At 38.4% G+C, this 19,868-nt stretch overlaps 2 protein-coding genes and 1 pseudogene across 5 annotated transcripts; 1 reads left to right on the plus strand and 2 right to left on the minus strand.

Annotated features, from left to right (window-relative positions):
* The first annotated feature begins 1,269 nt into the window (after positions 1-1,269).
* LOC132103034 (zinc finger protein ZFAT-like) lies at positions 1,270-9,752 on the plus strand. Of its 2 annotated transcripts, none has more exons than XM_059507833.1 (16): positions 1,270-1,390; positions 2,458-2,619; positions 2,821-3,075; positions 3,158-3,334; positions 3,413-3,566; positions 4,092-5,392; positions 5,667-5,899; positions 5,981-6,065; positions 6,136-6,285; positions 6,369-6,542; positions 7,532-7,620; positions 7,702-7,840; positions 7,944-8,068; positions 8,682-8,802; positions 8,880-9,028; positions 9,531-9,752. In XM_059507833.1, the coding sequence occupies exons 2-16, from the start codon at positions 2,475-2,477 to the stop codon at positions 9,744-9,746; spliced, it is 3,513 nt and encodes a 1,170-aa protein (XP_059363816.1). In that variant the 5' UTR covers positions 1,270-1,390; positions 2,458-2,474; the 3' UTR covers positions 9,747-9,752. The 2 variants fall into 2 exon arrangements, with proteins under 2 accessions (XP_059363816.1, XP_059363815.1); XM_059507832.1 differs by lacking the exon at positions 1,270-1,390 and adding an exon at positions 1,398-1,505.
* A 727-nt stretch (positions 9,753-10,479) lies between these two features.
* LOC132103499 (putative ribosome-binding factor A, mitochondrial) lies at positions 10,480-11,285 on the minus strand (annotated as a pseudogene).
* Positions 11,286-13,687: 2,402 nt separating this feature from the next.
* LOC132103035 (activity-dependent neuroprotective protein 2a-like) lies at positions 13,688-19,243 on the minus strand. 3 transcript variants are annotated; one of them, XR_009423321.1, is made up of 5 exons: positions 19,010-19,243; positions 18,538-18,655; positions 17,689-17,781; positions 14,276-17,510; positions 13,688-14,175 (listed from the first exon to the last, which is right to left on the minus strand). XR_009423321.1 is itself a non-coding variant. In XM_059507835.1 (4 exons), the coding sequence occupies exons 2-4, from the start codon at positions 18,643-18,645 to the stop codon at positions 14,343-14,345; spliced, it is 3,369 nt and encodes a 1,122-aa protein (XP_059363818.1). In that variant the 5' UTR covers positions 18,646-18,655; positions 19,027-19,243; the 3' UTR covers positions 13,688-14,342. The 3 variants fall into 3 exon arrangements, 2 of the variants coding, with proteins under 2 accessions (XP_059363818.1, XP_059363817.1); XM_059507835.1 differs by having other exon boundaries at positions 13,688-17,510; positions 19,027-19,243; XM_059507834.1 differs by having other exon boundaries at positions 13,688-17,510.
* Positions 19,244-19,868: the final 625 nt, after the last annotated feature.

Below are 19,868 nucleotides of genomic sequence, written 5' to 3' on the forward strand. Positions count from 1 at the left end.
CTTTCAGTTAGATGTTTGCTGCCATCGTCCAGTTCTTTCGTCTTGATGTGTGTGCATTTGATTAAACAGTTATGTGTCCTAAATGTTCTGTAACAACTTAGTTATAACTTAATAACTATGATGTGTACAAGTTAAGACGTTTGCAAGTGTGCCATCTGGATCTATTGAGATCTCTACTGTTTTCTGTGGTGAACTTGCTCATATTCCAGTGTAGTCGTTGTAAACATCCTACACTCAGCTGTTATCTGCAGGTGAGGCTGGGGGAGGGTGTTTGCTGTGACTGACTGGAGCTCCTCTGTCATGTAGGAACACTTTACTTGATTGAGGAATAAAAACAGGAATGCTGAAAGGAGAAAAAGACTGAGGTTCAGAGGCTGATAAAGTCAAATATTTACTTTTAATCTGCTTTTATTCTCTGTTTTACTTCGTTGAATATCATTTACCCAAATAAAGCTGTTTTAATTGAATTAATGTTTATTGTTAATTATTAGTGATTTGACTGATGCTCTTGTGTTGAGTTGCTATACTGACACATAATAGCATTCAGTGGCCTTTATACGTTGGCTTATAAGTGGCCTCTCTCACTTTGATAAGTGTTTAAACATTACGTTTCCTTTAAAATAATATGTCTGAATGTTGCATTACTGATCAGAAGAAGACAGCGGGTGCTTCTCAATTCATATTTGTGCATCCTCGTTTCCTTTCCTCGCTTCCTTTCCTCGTGTCTTAGCTCCACCCTTTCAGGATGCGAGGGAAGGACGCAAGGAAAAGACGTGAGGATGGAGGACTTGAATCAAGTGAAATGATTTATCCTCGCTCCCTTCAGCGTTACTTCAAAGTGTCATCAGCTGTAATTAAAGGGATCTGCCCTTATGTTGTTAAAGTTTGTTAATTAAGACATTCATAATAAATATTAATAAAGCAAGATGCCCTGTTTGAAATATATGACATGCATGGTTTATTTGAAGTGAAAAGGTAAAATATAAATAAAAATTGTTACAACAGATGTGAAGGGGGAGGAGAATTTAGACGTGCGTCACGTTAAGTCGATAAAATACTTCCGCATAGGATACACCTGTGTATCCTCGCTCATCTCTCCTCATGAAGCCTCCTCCCTCCTCGATCCTCGTCTCCTCGTGGTGCAATTAGAGAATTGAGATGTCCTTCAAGATGGCTGTGTTCGATCGGTTTCCGGGTCATAGGATGGAGGACGGAGGAGCGAGGAGACGAGTAGGGATATTGAGAAGCACCCAGCGAGTTTAACCTTTAGGATAATCGGTCAATTTGAAATGAACTCCAGGCCGCAGGTGGCGCGCGGTTCTACACAGACGAAGACGAAGATCCATCCGCCATGTTTGTTGTCGCAGATTCGACAGAAACCTCTGCAGAAGTAATTTAATGGATGCATTTTAAACTGCGCTCTGCCAATACAAACAAGGGTTAAATCTTTTTTCGAGTCGTTTTACCTAGTCATGATTTAAAAATGATGGATACAGTGCAAGCAGGTAAGCAAAAACATGATTTTAAGAGTAACTGCGCTTCGAGGAAACGGCTAGCGCCGACGATTCGATAAGATACAAATAAATTAGGTAAAACTAGTGGCTTGCACCAGCAAAAGTAACCTTTGCCAGAGGATGCATTATACATAAATTAAGTTTTACGTCCGCTGTTTACAGTTCTTTGTTGAAATAATACCCTTTCCAACTCTTTTGAGCATAAACGCCAGCTTATTTAATGAGAACTAGTTCCAGTGCCTAAGTGAAAAACACGAAACTGGTCTCGTGCTTACAAGAAATAGATGGCAGGGAATATTGTTTTCCTTTTGGGGAGAAAAACGGGGCTTTAACAATATATTAAACATTATATAACAATTAGAAAAATCAGGTATGCCGTTTTGTAAGGGGGTTATCAAATGTTTTGTTTATGCCATTTATTGCATCTTGTTAAAGAACCCTATCCCAGAAATTTAGCAATATTCTAATGACCTGAAACTAAACTGCAACTACTATTCATAACAATAATATCAATGTTAATAAACGTATTTCTGATTTTACCGTGTATAAAATAAACATATTTTAGTTTCAGACATTCTTGTTTTGAAAGGGCTTTCCAGTGCTTGTGAATAATTACTGTTTTGTATAGTTTCTGTGAGGGAACTCATCAATTTTAATAAAATGATGTAGATTTAAGGTTTATGATGAATAAATGGAGTTAAATATGGTTAAATATTGCATCTCATTAGAGCCTAATATAATTACCCTTTAACAACCCGAGCAGTGGTGTGTATCCTACTTTTTTCAAGGATACACGTTAAATCCGTGAACTTGGGGAATTAAAAGCCAAATTTTGTTTGCATGAGAGAATTTGTAACTTAAATGTAATATCACATGGGCACATTTCTGATTCTGCTTTACAAATAATAAACCAAATAAAGACTCCGTGTTTTTATATTCACAGACGGTTCGTCAGTCTTCATGTGCAAAATATGCAACTTGTTCTCTCCCAGTAAACCATTGCTGCTGTCTCATGTTACTGAGACCCACTCCAATGAAGGAGGGGATCCTGACTCTTTTATTATAGCACTTAAGCCTTTAACAACTAAGGAGCCACAGAATTCAGGTAAGCAGCTTTGAACCCAGAAATCAACCTGTATTGGGCATTATTACGCTAATTAATAAGGTAATTAGAGACAGACAGTTGCAATGTCAAGCTGATTTAAGCTTAAATTTCATAATTTTAGCAAAGTTGTATTATCTTACATTATGTTAGAAGAAGGTTAAAAGCATTGCAAAAGAAGAGTGTATTTTGTTTAACTTGCAGAAGTTGTTTTGAAAAGAAAGCGTGGAAGACCAAAAGGCTCTACTAAGAAAGTCCAACCAGAAAAGGTCCAGAAAATAACACCCAATCAGCAGGAGAAAGAGTCCACTGCAATACAACCTCTAGCCGAAGAGCCTAGTGAGGATGGCAGTGATCTGGAGTGCAAGAAATGCAATCGTGTATTCAGCAACAGGAGACAAATCTCCAAACACATTTGCTTTGTAGGACTGAAAGAGGCTGCTGATGAAGAAGAGAATGGTACAAATTCATGCCGGTTAATGTTGTAGCTCTTCTACTTTCTGAACTGCCACACGTTTCACCTGTCAACTTTACTGCCCAGGTAATAATACTGATGCAAATAAAAACAGTGATGGAGAAGAGGAGAAAGAGAGGACACCAAAGAATGCTCGAGCGATGCGGACAGATAAGCCGTCCAGTGCAAAGGACCCAGAATCAGCAAGCGGCAACAAAAACCCTATTATTAGTGTGGTCCTTACTAGTCACGAGGCCATGCCTGGTGAGTTGTATTTGTGATGTCAGGTGCTCTAATAGTTGAGGGAAACATTTCAACTAAATAAGTTTTGCTTAATTGCAGGTGCCTCTAAAATAGTTCCTATCGAAGCAGCTCCAGCTGAACCATCCACCCAGACTGTGGCAGACACAGGTTCCCAGGAGGGAGCAATGAAAAGGGGATACCAGGAATATGCCATTCAGCAAGCTGCTTATGAAGCACCCCTCAAATCAAACCGGTAACTATTTCATGGTTTTTCACATTTCAAATCTTAACTTTAGATTTACAAATCTAGTAAAATTGTTGAAGCACCAGAGGAGAGAATATTAAAACCGTATTCTGCCATTGTATTACTTAAGAAGCAATTACACTTCAGAGGGGGAACAAAGAAAAATAAAATAGAAGAAATTTGGAAATGTCAGGGAATTTTTGAATAGTGATTCCCAGACCAAGAGAAGTTAACAAAATCTTTCATATAGTGTATATACATTTGTCTATAGTAAATATAGATTTTTATAATTATGCAATAGCTAGAAATTGATTATTTTATTTATATTAATTAATTTATTTAATCTACTGCTAATATTTTTTTCAATCACTAATCAAAATAGTTATGAAAATATTTAATGAAAGTAATAAAAAAGAAAAAGAAGTAATGAAAGTATTGGGAACAATATTATGGAAATGCATATTGTTGCATTTGTATTGATCTTGTAAAATAATTTGATATATTGATATTAACAAATCATATCTCTCGATGCAGGTTAGGACAGACACAGCTTAAAATCTTCACATGTGAATACTGCAATAAAGTCTTCAAGTTCAAACATTCACTGCAGGCTCACTTAAGAATCCACACCAATGAGAAACCATTCAAGTGCCCGCAGTGTGACTACGCCAGCGCTATAAAGGCCAATCTTAGTGTTCATATACGGAAACACACTGGCGAGAAATTCAGCTGTGAGCTGTGCTCATTTAATTGCCTCAGTAAAGGACACCTCAAAGTGCACGTGGAGCGAGTGCACAAAAAGATCAAGCAACACTGCCGATTCTGCAAGAAGAAATACTCTGACGTGAAGAACCTTCTTAAACACATCCGCGAGACACACGACATGAGCGACAAGAAAGTACAGGACTCATACAATGAGTACAGCCTCCAGACCAGGGAGGGCAAGAGACAGCTTCTGTACAACTGTCAAATATGCGACCGCAAGTTCAAGAACGAGCTTGAGCGCGACCGTCACATGATGGTTCATGGCAACAAGAGACCCTTCGGCTGCGAGCTATGTGATCACGGCTCAACCAAATTCCAAGCCTTGCAAGCCCACATCCGAAAGCATCCCTTCATCTACGTGTGCGCCGTTTGCCAGGAAAAGTTTGTCAGCTCTGTGCGACTTAAGTCGCATCTCAGAGAGTTCCACCCGGAATCTGATGAACCCTCTGCTTTTGCAGACTCCATCAATTCCAGCTTTTGCTTGCTCAAACCAGGCGACGACATTCAGAAGGACATGTTGAATCAGGATGAGCTTAAGATCACAGAAGAGCTGTCGCAGCTCAACGCCCAGGAGCTGTTAACCACAGAAATGACTTGCTTGGGTCAAGAGGACCTTCAAACTCAATGCTCCGATAGTTTAGTGGTGGAGTCAGACCTTCTTGTACAGAACTCACAGGATGGAAATCCTGTTTCAGACAGTATAAATAAGATAGACACGTCTGCCGTAGCACAAACACAAGAGATGGTCTGTGAAGATGAAATAAATTCCCAAAGACTTCAAGAGTGCTGTATGACAGAAGATCAGAATCCTGCTCAAGAAACGGCACCTTTTACGCCTGAAAAAACACAAACGCACTCAGAGCAGCTAGTATCTAAGGACACATTTCCTCAAACCGAGAAAGAGGTGATTGTGCCACAAACTAACGCCGATGAGGACTTACTCGGTTCAGAGCTAGAAGAAATATCTTCTTTCAAGCAGATTGTAGAGCAGATGCAAAAACGACAGCTGAACATGGAAGTTTTTGAACGGATCCGGAAAGTGTATGGAGACCTTGAATGTGAATACTGCGGTATGAATATTTAATATCTAATACAGGGGTGCCCAGTCCTGTTCCTAGAGATCCTACTATCTTGAAAAGTTTAGTTCTCTCAAACGACTGAACCGGCTAATTAAGAAAACAACAGAAACCTGTTGTTAATTACAGACGGGTGTTTTGTGCAGGGTTGGAAATTAACTCACAGGTATTGGGCATCCCTGATCTATTATCTATTAATATCTCGCTTTTTTAAATAACACCTCCAACCCTAGTCTCCCTATAACTTTCTGTAATGGTTCCTCAACAGGGAAGCTTTTCTGGTATCAGGTGCACTACAATACGCATGTGCGAACGCACACCAAAGAGCACCTCCATTACTGTTCTCAGTGCAATTATTCCTCCATCACTAAAAACTGCCTGAAGCGGCATGTCATCCAGAGACATTCGGACATCCTGCTGAAGTGTCCCTCTGAAGGATGCCAGTACTGTACACCTGACAAATACAAACTTCAGGCTCATCTCAAAACCCATTCGGACATTGTGAGTGTTGGTAGTCTTCTTATTCTTAAGATGTTGGTGAAATTGCTTCTTCGTCTGATCTTACTTATTTCTCATCTTTAGATCAAAAGAAGTTTTATATGCCCAGTATGTCAAGAGTCTGTTCCCGAAGACAAAGTTAGAGCTCATATCAAAAGCAACCATCCGGGTAAGAACAAATAAAACACTGAAATATCCCACAAGAGCCCTTAAGTAATGAATGTGCTGTTGCTTAATAGATGTGTCGCTGAACTACATCTCGGAAACGTTGGGACTACGTGTACATGTGAAAGGAGTGATTGGGAAACGAGCTTCCAAATGCCCGTACTGTGATTGCTTCTTCACAAGGAATGGGGCAGACCTTCAGCAGCACATATGGGCCCATGAAGGTGTTTTACTTACCATGTTGTCAAACTTGTGCACTTCAGTTAACTGCTTTAATCTACTGATTTTGATCTGTTCATGCCTCCAGGACTGAAACCGTACAAATGTTCACAATGTGATTACGCCTCAAGGAGTAAAAGCAACCTCAAAGCTCACATGAATAGACACAGTACTGAGAAAACACATCTTTGTGACCTCTGCGGAAAAAAGTTCAAGTCTAAATGCACTCTGAAAAGTCATAAGCTCATGCACACAGCAGACGGTGAGTCTCTTTCTTTGTATTTAAGACTGCATGCGGTGTTATTGGGACTCGTGAACCTAAAACAACAAGGCTTCCGTAATCTGACGTATTTCAGAAGTCAGAGAGAGCTCTAATGCCAAGTACGTTTACACACACAGGCATTTGTTTTGATCACAGAAGCCTCCAGTGCAGAACAAAGTACAAACATACGTGAATTACACAGTTAGGTGAAATAAACACTAATAAAAGAAAAACAGAAAATTCAATAATGCAATATAATACAGAAGTAGAAATATAGAGAAAAGGAGACATTGACTCCAGTCTTCAGTGCTCTTGTAGCTGGTTTTATTGTGATCAGTGTTATATTATTACCACAGTTGTGGTGCTTAATATTTTTGTAGAAACTGTGATAGATTTTTCAGGATAATTTGATCAATAGAAAGTTAAAAAGAACAGCATAATTTGAAATCTTTTCTACTTTTGATCACATCTTTGCTAAATAAAAGTATTAATTTCTTTTTTAAAAAGACATACTGATCCCAACATTTAAACGTGTGTGTTTATATAAATATTTTATTCTCTTTTTTTATGTTGCAATGTATGTATGTTCAACATTTTAAGTATGTTTTTTCTGCACCACTGTTGCATTTTGGAAATATATTTATGAAATTTATACAAATACAATTTTTTCAGTAGAAAATATGGATGTAATTTAATACATAGTTAACAATTCCATATAATAATAATTAATATAGTAATTCATTTTTGACACCATTTTGAAAACGTGCATTGGTGCATCGAGCACAATGAAGACAGGAAACTGTATTAAAGTAAATATTAATATTTGAGTTCATTTTGATTTCATGACTTCAGTGTTGCTTAACAGTTTAGTTAAATACACTTTAATTAAATTGTACTTAAATATCAGTGGTTTTGATTATTTCTTTGATAAGTTTCTTAATACACAGCCAATCAAATGTTTCTTGTTTTGTTTTGTTTTTATGTTGTAGGAAAACAGTTCAGATGTACTGAGTGTGACTTCACTGCTGCACTGAGACCGCATCTCCTTCGTCACATGGAGCAACATGCTTCTTTCAAAGTAACACAGCCTTCTATTTTAGTTTTGTGTTGTCATGTGTCCCAAAACCACCACCAAAGCACAATGTTTTGCCTTTCACAGCCTTTCCGTTGTGCACACTGCCACTACTCGTGCAACATTTCAGGCTCTCTGAAAAGACACTATAACAAAAAACATCCCAACGCTCAGTATATCAATGCTGGAACAGGAGTGTCCACTTCCGAAACTGTGATAGAGCAAGGCAAGTCCTTCCTCACCAGAGTGAACATATACATTGCTTTATTATTAGACATACAGTGTTGCCTCAAACAGCATCAGTAATTTAAAAGTGTGTGTGTTATCAGGTGGAGTCAAATGTCCTGTGTGCAATTACGTTTATGGCACTAAATGGGAAATGAACAGACACCTTAAGAGCAAACATGGTCTCAAAGTAGTGGAGACCGACAGTCTTGGTCTGAATCAGTGGGAGGTGAGTAATATTACAATGAACTCAAATCATGTTTATTTATAAAATGCGTAAACAACAATAGAAGTTGACCCAAAGTGCTGTACATCAATATTTAATAATAAATAATATATTGATAGTAAACATAATTCACCCAAAAATGACAAATCTGTCATCATTTACTAAATTCATGACATTCCGAAACCATATGACTTTAGTTAAATTAAGATGTTTTTAGAAAAACCTGCATGGTATTTGTCTCCCCTTGAAAGTCCAGGTAACATAAACTTAAAACATCCAAAAAGTTCATGAATTAAATTCAATCTGTTCATAATTTAAAAAGATTGTATCTCTGCACAAGATTTGGATTAAACTGCTTGATTCGTATGGATCTTTTTTTTTTTTAAAGATGCCTTTATGACCTTTTTGGATCTTTTACGTTTTGGTTACCTGGACTTCAACAAAGGTGCAGAAACCTCTCAGGTTTCGTTAAAGAATATCTTATCTTATGGGTTTGGAATGTATTTTCTTCCTGATAAAGCAGTGCATGATTGTTAAACGGCCTTAATTAATGTTCACTATATTCTTAACATTAGAATGAAATGCTACTAGACTTGTTTATGATCTGTTCATTCAGGTAGTGGAGTCAGTGGAGGAGCCGGCCATGCAGTACCTTCATATAGCTGAGACTGAGGATCCACGAGGAACAGAGACCGCTGTATCAGCTCTGCAGGACCTGCGCTTCAACACACAAAATGGTCAGAATCAACTGCTTCGAGTCTGGAGTTGTTGGATTTCTGTACAGTTCAGATCTAAACTCCTGGTTGGTGTTCAGGTGTTGTGTCTGCGGCAGCGGCAGACAGACTAGACCCGGCGTCTGTCAACATCCTGCAGCAGATCATTGATCTGGGCTCAGAGAATCATGATGCTGCTGTGGCTTCTGTGGTTGCCATGGCTCCCGGTACAGTTACTGTTCTGGAGCAGGTACAGTTAACATGCATCTGTGTACCGACAGACCTCTCTGCTTCTGGAGAGCTGCCCAAACTTATCTCATGTCATTTTATTGACTACACAATATATCATCTACACTCTCTGCAATATGATTACTGCTTATGAATGGTCAGGTTTATTGCCTTGCTATATTTGGTATCACTTTTATGAACATTTTAGTAACTCCTATGATCAAATGATAGATGTGTGTTACATTAATAGTGTCTATATATGAATTTAAGGGGTCATGAGATATACTACAGTTATTTACCACAGAAATTAATACTTTTATGCAGCAAAAAATATTTTATATATTGATATGTGTGACGTGTTTATGAATTTATCTGACGTCAGGCGCTTGTCAGTCATTTTTTCATTTTTTAAATAAATGTGCTTTTTGGATCTCTGAAAGTTACATTAAGCTTTTCTCAATCTTAAGAATGAAGGAAGTCCTTGAATCCTTTAATAATAAGAATGTTCTGTCCCATCATTCCAGGTGGAGCAGGAGGAGCCACAGGCCAATCATGCCATGCTGATCCAGGATGCACTGCAGCAGGCCACAGTGGGCCTGGGAGAAGAGCACCATCTAGTGGTGTCTTCAGATGAAATGGAGGGCATCAAAACTGTTACAGTGTATACACAGGAAGATGCATCCCAGTTCATAGTCTATGTTCAGGAGGCTGTGCAAACTGAGGAGACCAGCACAGTATAGACCGTAGTAAGAACTAAAACTACTAGCTATCTAGTTCCCGGTCAGGTTTTGAGTGGATTATTGTAGCCATACATATAGATTATAGGGCCTTATCTTGCACAATTGTAAATAATCTGAAACAGTGGCAGTGAATAGTCAGCCTCATGCTACAAAAAAATAATAAAAAAAGATTAGTTAGTTTTAAGACCTAATCACAGTAAAGCCAGCTGCATATAACTAAGAATCTATTTTAGAAATGTGATTTTCTTTTTTTGTGTGCCTTCATTGTATGTAACAGAGTTACTGTGTGACTCTGGACTTCTCCACACTTTTTATATAACGCTCCCATACAGTGTATGGCTGTCATAATAGTAAACTGAGTTATTTAATGGGTGGTGTTGTGTATTATCGAGATACTTCATTAATTAATTTCACAACATTTCATGATTTCATTTTTCATATCATTCATGATTTTGCAAGTAAATGAAACTCACTTTAAAGCTGTGTACCATTACAGCATCAACTACAATACCATTCAAACGTTTTAAGGTAGGTGAGATATTTGAAATTATTTCAAACAGTAATATTCAGAAAAATTACAATTTAATATAAGTTTATTTTAATATAGTTTAAAATGTAATTGATTCCTTTGATGGCAAAGCAGAATTTTCCCCAAGCTCAGAGATTTTTATTATACACCACTAAATAACATAATATTGCTTGCAACAGTTGCAAGTGACCAAAAGATGTGATTTCAGTGTCTCCTGTTGTCTTCTTCCATCAACTCTGTGACCTGGCTATCCACCAGGCTGTCCTCATCCCCGTCCTGCTCCTCTTTGAAAATCCTTAGGAGTGATTTCATCATCCTTTATCCATTTGGACTCTTTCTTCTTTTCCTCTCTGAGTTTCTGCTTCCTAACATCTCTCGAGTCTCCTCCAGCAGCAGGACTCTGTGTGAGAGAGTCTCTTGCCCCCTTCTCCCGTTTACAGGCTTCAATCTGTTTGTACAGAGCCTCGTGATTGACACCAAACAAAACGGCTCTTTTCTCGTCTTCAGATACATCAGTTGCAGTTTGGACCTTTGGAAGATTAAACTAATTATTGTTTTTATTACATTTATTAGAACTAAATTCTTCTTACCCAACATCGTTGGTGAATAAATGATTTATGTTATCTTCATCTGGACCAAAATCTACTTTCTTGAGAAGGTTTTTTTTAGTCTGATTAGGAAAATGCAAATAATAATATATACGAACTATTCCATCTTTTATCATTGTAAATGTGGTATAAACTTGTTGTTACCTCAGTGACAGCACCATATTGTTTGTCTCTGATAAAAACCACAGGAACATTGCTAAGGATTTGGTGAGAGATCAGGAGGTGCCTGAAAAATACAATAAGCCCAATTATCATTAACTTATTAAAACAAAAGTAAAGCAGGCTAATGAAATATACATACGGTATAAAAAGGTATGCAGTACTGAAAAGGACAATACATAAAATAAGGCAGTGAATATATATATATACACACAATAATTCTTACCTAAAGAAGAGATTCATCCCATCGTTTTGTCCTGTAAAGAACGATAACTCGTGCAACTTTATAGTCCAAACTGGCGTAACCTTGTTTATTATATCTTAATTATACAAAACGGAGACTTCTTTTTTGGCAGGCATCTTCATCAGTTCATTGGTTGCAGACAGACAGGCTGAGCGATGAATCCTAATTTCTTTCAGCTTAACAGGCCAGGACCAGCGCTCTGTCCCCTGTTGTGCTGTCATTTTATAGATCATGCTTGTAAATGCAGTCGTACACTGACTAAATGTGCATTCTTGAACAAACAACTCTTGACAGTCAACAACATGATCACCAGCTTAGTATATCCTTGCACCCACGCGTTACAGGTCTAGAATCAACTGCATTTGTCTGATTGTGAAGGGTGAAGTATTTGAATCCAGATCGAGTCGTATCTCAGGTTCTTTGTTTCTGGAAGTATTTTTTCTTTTTATTTTCCCCACAGGGATTTGTAAACAGGGAACCAAAAACAACCAGCTAAGAGGTGAATCTCAACATTACAAACTTTTATTTAAAGCAAATATTTATATTTGAAAATCAGAAAAAAAGACAGATGTATATATTTGGTTTTGAGATAAAGATTTCTCTGCAGAATCACTGGTAAGGTACAAACCCGATTCCAAAAAGTTGGGAGACTGTACAAATTGTGGCTAAAAAAGGAATAGAATAATTTACAAATCTCATAAACTTTTATTTTATTCACAATAGAATATAGATAACATATAAAATGTTGAAAGTGAGACATTTTGAAATGTCATGCCAAATATTGGCTCATTTTGGATTTCATGAGAGCTACACATTCCAAAAAAGTTGGGACAGGTAGCAAAAAGAGGCTGGAAAAGTGAACTGTACATATAAGGAACAGCTGGAGGACCAATTTGCAACTTATTAGGTCAATTGGCAACATGATTGGGTATAAAAAGAGCCTCTCAGAGTGGCAGCGTCTCTCAGAAGTCAAGATGGGCAGAGGATCACCAATTCCCCCAATGTTGTGTTGAAAAATAGTGGAGCAATATCAGAAAGGAGTTTCTCTGAGAAAAATTGCAAAGAGTTTGAAGTTATAATCATCTATAGTGCATAATATCATCCAAAGATTAAGTGAATCTGGAACAATCTCTGTGCATAAGGGTCAAGGCCGGAAAACCATAATGTTCATACTGGCTCATTTAAAATGGACAGTGGCAAAGTGGAAAACTGTTCTGTGGTCAGACAAATCAAAATTTGAAGTTCTTTTTGGAAAACTGGGATGCCATGTCATCCGGACTAAAGAGGACAAGGACAACCCAAGTTGTTATCAGTGCTCAGTTCAGAAGCGTGCATCTCTGATGGTATGGGGTTGCATGAGTGCGTGTGGCATGGGCAGCTTACACATCTGGAAAGGCACCATCAATGATGAAAGGTATATTCAAGTTCTAGAACAACATATGCTCCCATCCAGATGTCTCTTTTAGGGAAGACCTTGCATTTTCCAACATGACAGTGCCAGACCACATACTGCATCAATTACAACATCATGGCTGCGTAGAAGAAGGATCCAGGTACTGAAATGGCCAGCCTGCAGTCCAGATTCTTTCACCCATAGAAAACATTTGGCGCATCATAAAGAGGAAGATGCTACAAAGAAGACCTAAGACAGTTGAGCAACTAGAAGCCTGTATTAGACAAGAATGGGACATTAATATTCCTAAACTTGAGAAACTTGTCTCCTCAGTCCCCAGATGTAAAAAAAAAAAAAAATAGTAATAAAAAGAAGAGGGGATGCCACACAGTGGTAAACATGGCCTTGTCCCAACTTTTTTGAGATGTGTTGATGCCATGAAATTTTAAATCAACTTATTTTTCCTTTAAAATGATACACTTTCTCAGTTTAAACATTTGATATGTCATCTATGTTGTGTTCTGAATAAAATATTGAAATTTGAAACATCCACATCATTGCAAAACTTTGGCTGATGGCTTCAACAAAAGCATCTACCATCTATTTATGACCTCATAGCTTACAGGTCTTTCTTTAAAGTTTAAATTCTCAAAATCAGTTACCCTGTGGAGAATATGAATGGGATTTTTACTTCTGTAACCTATTGAACTCTGTTCAGTGTTTTCACATTTCCTTCTACACCTTAAATTATACATTGTCATATCAAAACTGCAAATTTTGAAGCATGTTTTTAGTAGTGTAGTCTGTTTAAAAACTAGAATGTTTGCCTGATTCCTCAAGCATTTATATTCACGTCCTTGAAATAACTGTATTCCTTACAGCGATCTGTTAAAGTGAAACAACGTATTTAACTTTTTAATAATAATAATCAATTAAAATACCAATAAATTGATAGCATAAACTTGTTCTATCAATCCCAATAATTTTTTTGAGTAAACCACACACCTGTAATATTTCGTCATGTTTATTCCAAGAGGCAAAATACAACTGCAAAGTTTAAATAGGACACAGAGGCACTTGTCTTTTTTCACATGTCTGAAATGATTACGGTGTATTTTATGAAGCACGAAAACACCATAAAGTGCCCCTTTTCTGTGATACAGCAATGAAATGCAGCCTAATTTGTTGTTTAATAGTTTTAACTAAATTTTCATTTTCTGTACAGTTCTAATATAAAATGTTAGATGCAGAACTATTACACTACAGATATCCCCAAATGTATATTACACATGTCCACAAAAAGAAAAAGGTATTACTTCAATTTAGTGTTTCCTTGCAATAAAGATATGTAAAAAAAAAAAAAACCTTAAAAAAAAACTTTTTTAAACGTCATCATATGACCTATACACAACAAAAATAGAAAAACAGAGTGTAGAGTCTTCTCAGCATTGCTGTATGTTCCCATTTTCCAAATATACTAATAACAAGAGGCAAACCTTCTTATAAATGTGTAAATAGAGTATTTTTAATTTTTAATTTTTTAAATAAACATTTAGCAATGGTTTCCATCCTAATGTGAACTTGCTGCCTATAAACTTAATTCATCTAACAAACTGTTTATCCATATTTACAGAGGCCATACCTCTGGGATGAAGAGAGCATCTTACATTTCACTTACATCCTCTTGTTTAACAGTTATCCCTGGATTAAAGAGACCATCTTCCATTTCATTCACATACTCTTCTTTAATGGTTACTGGTACCGCGGGAATGAAGAGGTCATGTGTAATTTCAGTCATGTCTTCTTTTTTAACGGTTACTGGTGCTGCAGGATTGAAGAGGTCATGTTTAATTTCATTCATGTCTTCTTTTTTAACGGTTACTGGTGCTGCAGGATTGAAGAGGTCATGTTTAATTTCATTCATGTCTTCTTTTTTAACTGTTACTGGTGCTGCAGGATTGAAGAGGTCATGTTTAATTTCATTCATGTCTTCTTTTTTAACTGTTACTGGTGCTGCAGGATTGAAGAGGTCATGTTTAATTTCATTCATGTCTTCTTTTTTAACGGTTACTGGTGCTGCAGGAAAGAAGAGGTCATGTTTAATTTCATTCATGTCTTCTTTTTTAACGGTTACTGGTGCTGCAGGAATGAAGAGGTCATATTTAATTTCATTCATGTCTTCTTTTTTAACTGTTACTGGTGCGGCAGGAATGAAGAGGTCATGTGTAATTTCAGTCGTGTCTTCTTTTTCAACTGTTACTGGTGCCGCAGGAATGAAGAGGTCATGTGTAATTTCATTCATGTCCTTTTTTTTAACTGTTAACTGTGGAACGAGGCCACCATGTTGCACCTCCTTCAATACTTTTTTTTTAACAGGCTTTACTTCTGGAATGAAGAGACTGTGCTTCAGCTTGTTCACTTCCATCATTTTGAACCCGAGACGTACACAAACCCTCTTCTTCTGAATTGCTTTCAAGCATTTGGTGAGCTTGCTGTTAAAGTGAGCCTTTACGTCAGCCTTGTTTATCCACAAACGGGAGGCTAGCAGTTCGATTTCAGTCTTCGTTAAGTATGGCTTCCTGTGGAAGTACTGTGAAAGGAAGTCTTTCCTGTCCTCGAACGATGTCATCTCCATTCCCATTGGTTCCAAGACGAGCTTGACTGGAGTTGCAGGGACTTCTACCTCAGGAGCTTTCGAGTTCCTTCTCCTACTCTTCGGAGTGATTACTTCTTTCTTTGGCTTGACAAATTCAAGGCCCCCCTGACAGGCCACGTCTGAAGAACTGGCCGTCTGAGGAGAATTACAACCATCATCACGTTCTGTTGTATCTGGATTCAGTTGCTTTTCTGCTTCCTTGATGGCTTTGGGAGCACAACGGCACCGTTGCACATGAGTGGAGATTGCTTTCGGTGTCGATTTTTCAGTATACACCCCAAAGCAATATATGCATTTGTATGCAGGCGTTTTTAGTATTGCATGTATGGTGGGAACGATGTGGTGTTTTGTTTGAAGATGACGCTCATAGTCCTCAAAGTTCTGGAGCTTTACTTGGCAAAATGGGCAGGTGGTAGGGGTCGTTTTCAACGTGGTTGCGTATTCTGCCTTGTCTGGATACATTTTTATGTATAGCTTATCTTGAGAGCTGGTAACCAGTGCAAGGTTGAGCTCTCGGTTGTCGAGAAGATCTTTGGGCACATCTGTGTTTAGATTGAAAGTGTTGAACACAAGGTTCCCCTCGTCGTCACAGTCGAGACTAAACTGTTCTTTAATGAAATGCCGATTTTCCTTGATCTTCAAACTGTGCTCTTTATTGGTGTGCTCCATGATCTGCTTGAAAGAGTAGAACATCTGGGGACAGAAAAGACACTTCAAGCCATGCAACAAATGCTGGAAGATCCCCTGCTCTGTTAGTAAAATCTTGCACCTCAGGCACTTGACAGTGTGATCGTCATGTTTCTTCAAAAACGGCGCGAGCACAGCCAACTCATTCGGGACAGAATGTCTGTATATCGCCCTCGGAACTGTAGATTTGAGACCCTTGGGCACCACAGCTGAATTTGTAGGTTGGCTGATCTGGTTTTGTGTTAAAACCACTTGACCGGGACCACCGTTGACAGGAACCGTGACTTGAACGGGCGCTAGAGTGAAGGTTGGGACACCGTTGACATTGTTGCCTGTAGGAATGAGACGCACTGACTGCGGGGCTATGAGAGGAGCTCTGGTAACTGACTGGTTTAGCTGAAGACCTTGATTAACAAGAAATGGTGACCGAACACCCATTTTGCCTGGGAGGTTAACCTGAATGCCAGGCGGAAGAAGAACCTGCTGTGGTTGATTGGTCTGCGGTAGCCTGGGCATGGCCATAGTGATGGGTACTGTCTTGGTTGTGCCTTGCGGCATGTTTGGCATCTTCATATTAATTGGCTTCACTCCTGGAGAAGTAGGCAGGACTTGCGGCATCCCGCTGGGGGACTGCGGATGTTGTGCATTGTGAAGCGCGGCAACAGTCGTGCCTGACAGTAAAGCTTGCGTTTGTGGGGACAGAAACATCTGCCCTGCACCAGGAGAGCAAAACAAAGCAGTCGTGTTGCTTGGGCCAGCCAGAAGAACAGTACCGTTTCCATTTGTGTGTTGCGTCTGCTGTGGCCCATAGTTCGGCCTTGCGAGCAACGTGACCTGTTGCATTGCTTTTGGTGCGAGGTTCAGCAGATTCTGTAGTCCGGCCATTTGGTTTGTGCAGTCTTTTTCGAGTATACAAGGCATTATTTGCCAGTGCAGGTCTTTGTGTTTCTCTGAACTCAAAATGTGATACACTAAATGTTCAATGGTCTCTGCAGGCAGTTTGCACACTTTGCAGTGATATTTCACTGATGCGCCGTCACGTATCTGCTCACCATCAGTCTTTTGCTTACTGTCCAAGCTGAGTCCAAAGTAGCGATCCAGCATCGCAGCATAGTGGTTTACCAAGACGTGCTTCTTCATCACGTATAGTAAAGAGTCATGATAGCCGCAGATTGTGCACTTGTATCTGTCATCGGCAGCATCAGCAGAAACTGTAACTGATACGGTTTTCGGTGTGCGGGCCAGAGTGTGGCTAGGCTTGCTGTGAAGAGGTATACGATGGGTTTTTGACGCCAGCATGTGGAAAAACTGAATGTGTTGCTCTGTGACTTTCGGAGAGCTGACAAATGGGCAGTAGGGGCATATTAACAAACAGGCCACATCCAGATCATTCCAGTGACAGCGATGGATGTGACTTCTGAATGTGGGTATTGACCGGCTGGAGTACCAACACAGACTGCAGCACAGAGTTTGGCTCCGGTATGGATACTGAGGGACAAAAGTAATATCGTGATAAATAAGAGATGAAATAACATTTGCAAATAGTGTAAAGTGTAAGAAAATATTTACGTTTTTCAAAAATCACCTCCTTTCTTTAATAAAATAATTAAATTAAATTTAAAAAAAAATTTTTTTACAGTGCAACATATGTTATGTACATAATCACCTTTTTTTTCTTTTTACCAACATGACCATCAGTAAAATCATCCCATTCGGTGTTGTCAAAACTTGCATCACCAGCATCAAAACATTTGTATGTCTGTTGGAAATAATGAACATTAAATTAGCAGAAATAATGACTTTTGTGTAAGTTATAAAAGATTTAGTGTAAATATGTTTTAAATAATCTAAGTGAATTAGGCTCTGCAACATTATAACTGAATAATACACATTGATTATTAATTACAATAATAATTGTAATTAAAATTACATCTGTCATCGTCTAAACTCACTTAAACTAAATGTAAACACAGGCAGAAATGGGCATTCACAGTTAAATATATAATATCAATTAACACTGATAAAAAATAAAAATCACTAATATCAGCCAAAAATCATTGTGCATTCCCATAATTTTTATTAAGTAGAAATTTAAATATCATAACTCAATCTTCTGGTGAAATGTCTCCTCTCTGGTTACATACGCCAGACTTCTCCAATAATACAGTCTGCTTAAACTCTGCCTCTTCCTTATAATCGACTGCAAGCTTTTTATTTTTCTTCAGTAATCTATTTATTTGATTAATTTCTGTTGCATTGAAACTTTAACAATAGTTTCTGAAAATTTGAGAATATCTTTTTTTTTGTCAATATCTTTCTTTTGTCTTTTGCAGTGACCGTTTGTACGATTCTTTGAAATAACTAAAATAATTAGGTCATAATGAACTGTAATGCAGTTAAGAGCTGGAGCGACTTGACTTGAATACTCTGCACCTTAGAACGTCTGTCAGCCAATCGGAAACAAGCATTAAACAGATGCCGGTATCCCGGCAACATCATTACTACAGTAACCTACCTCCAATAAATCTTGACACTGCTGCATCCCGATGTCACACAAAATACTTTTGACGCGTTTCCTTGGACGTCTTAGTTTTGTCAGGTTCTTCACTGGAATTTGATACATTTTGCTGATCCTGAAAATGAAAACAAGAATGATATGAAACGCTCAACAGCCTGTCAAATCATGCACTGCGCTTTCAAACACCCAATTCAGTCTGTTTATTTGGCGAGAATCTAAAGCAGATTTAAGAGAACTCTAAATTAACAAATTGTCGAGGCCTATAACATAGTTATAATAAATATAGCTAGGTGTAACTATGTACCTAAGGTCTGCATTTCAAACCATCCTCGGACATGTCGTTATATATATATATATTTTTAAGAAGTCATGCATTTTAAGTAGTTTTAAGTCAAGAAAGACCTACATATGTCATTAATTATCCAAACTGTATTAATGACTATGAGGTCTATTATAAACCTGTGTCTACCTTCTGTATTCAGGCACAGAGCTGCGACTGACTGGAGGGGATGTCTGCGTGCGTCCGTTTTCTTCCGGCGTCACTGGAAGGCGCGCGGTACGGAATCGGCTACTTCATCGAATGATGCATCCGGGCTGCGCTCACTCCGCGTGCCTTATTGCCCTGGCGATCGTCTGCTAAAATATCTGACCAGAGCGCAGGATTGCCCACTTTGATTTTATCTCACTAAACCATCACCCCACAAAAACATGGCGTACAGGAAGACGGGAAGTGACGTTTTCTGATTTACATATTGCAAAGTGCAGATCCACCAATGGGAGAAAGGTGGGCTGATCTTGCAAAGTTGATCAGTTGTGATAGTCATTGGTGAATGGAATTAACCACAAGTCCGTGGCTGTGGTCTTCACCTGTGAGGGATGTAGACACACCTGTGGCTCAGCTCCTTCAGAGGAGCCTTTATGGGAAGATGGATTGATGGATTCAAGTATGACATGGTGAGAAATTATGAGCAGGCAATAGGAGTGTTGCTTGTTGTCTATTATAGTATGCAGAGGATACCTGTTGCAGTTCAGGTGGTCTCTTGCATCAGTGCTGCTGATGTCGCCACAGCAGATCAGAGCAGTTTAAAACTATTCACTATTCACAAGTGCAGTGAAGAACATTTATGCATGTACCTTGAACATATTTGGACTAGGGCTGTCAGTCACTAAAGGACACGGAGTGATATGTTATGGGTGGGAGGTCTATCCAATGGTCCCAGTGAATACAAGGACCTAAATGGGACCCCCTTTGTCACAGTGCCTGGGACGTTTCCCTTACGGTTTGAGAATAAATAAAAAAAATCACAGGAACTGCCAACTTCATGATC

The sequence above is a fragment of the Carassius carassius genome, chromosome 24, assembly GCF_963082965.1.
Source record: "Carassius carassius chromosome 24, fCarCar2.1, whole genome shotgun sequence".
Classification (NCBI taxonomy): domain Eukaryota; kingdom Metazoa; phylum Chordata; class Actinopteri; order Cypriniformes; family Cyprinidae; genus Carassius; species Carassius carassius.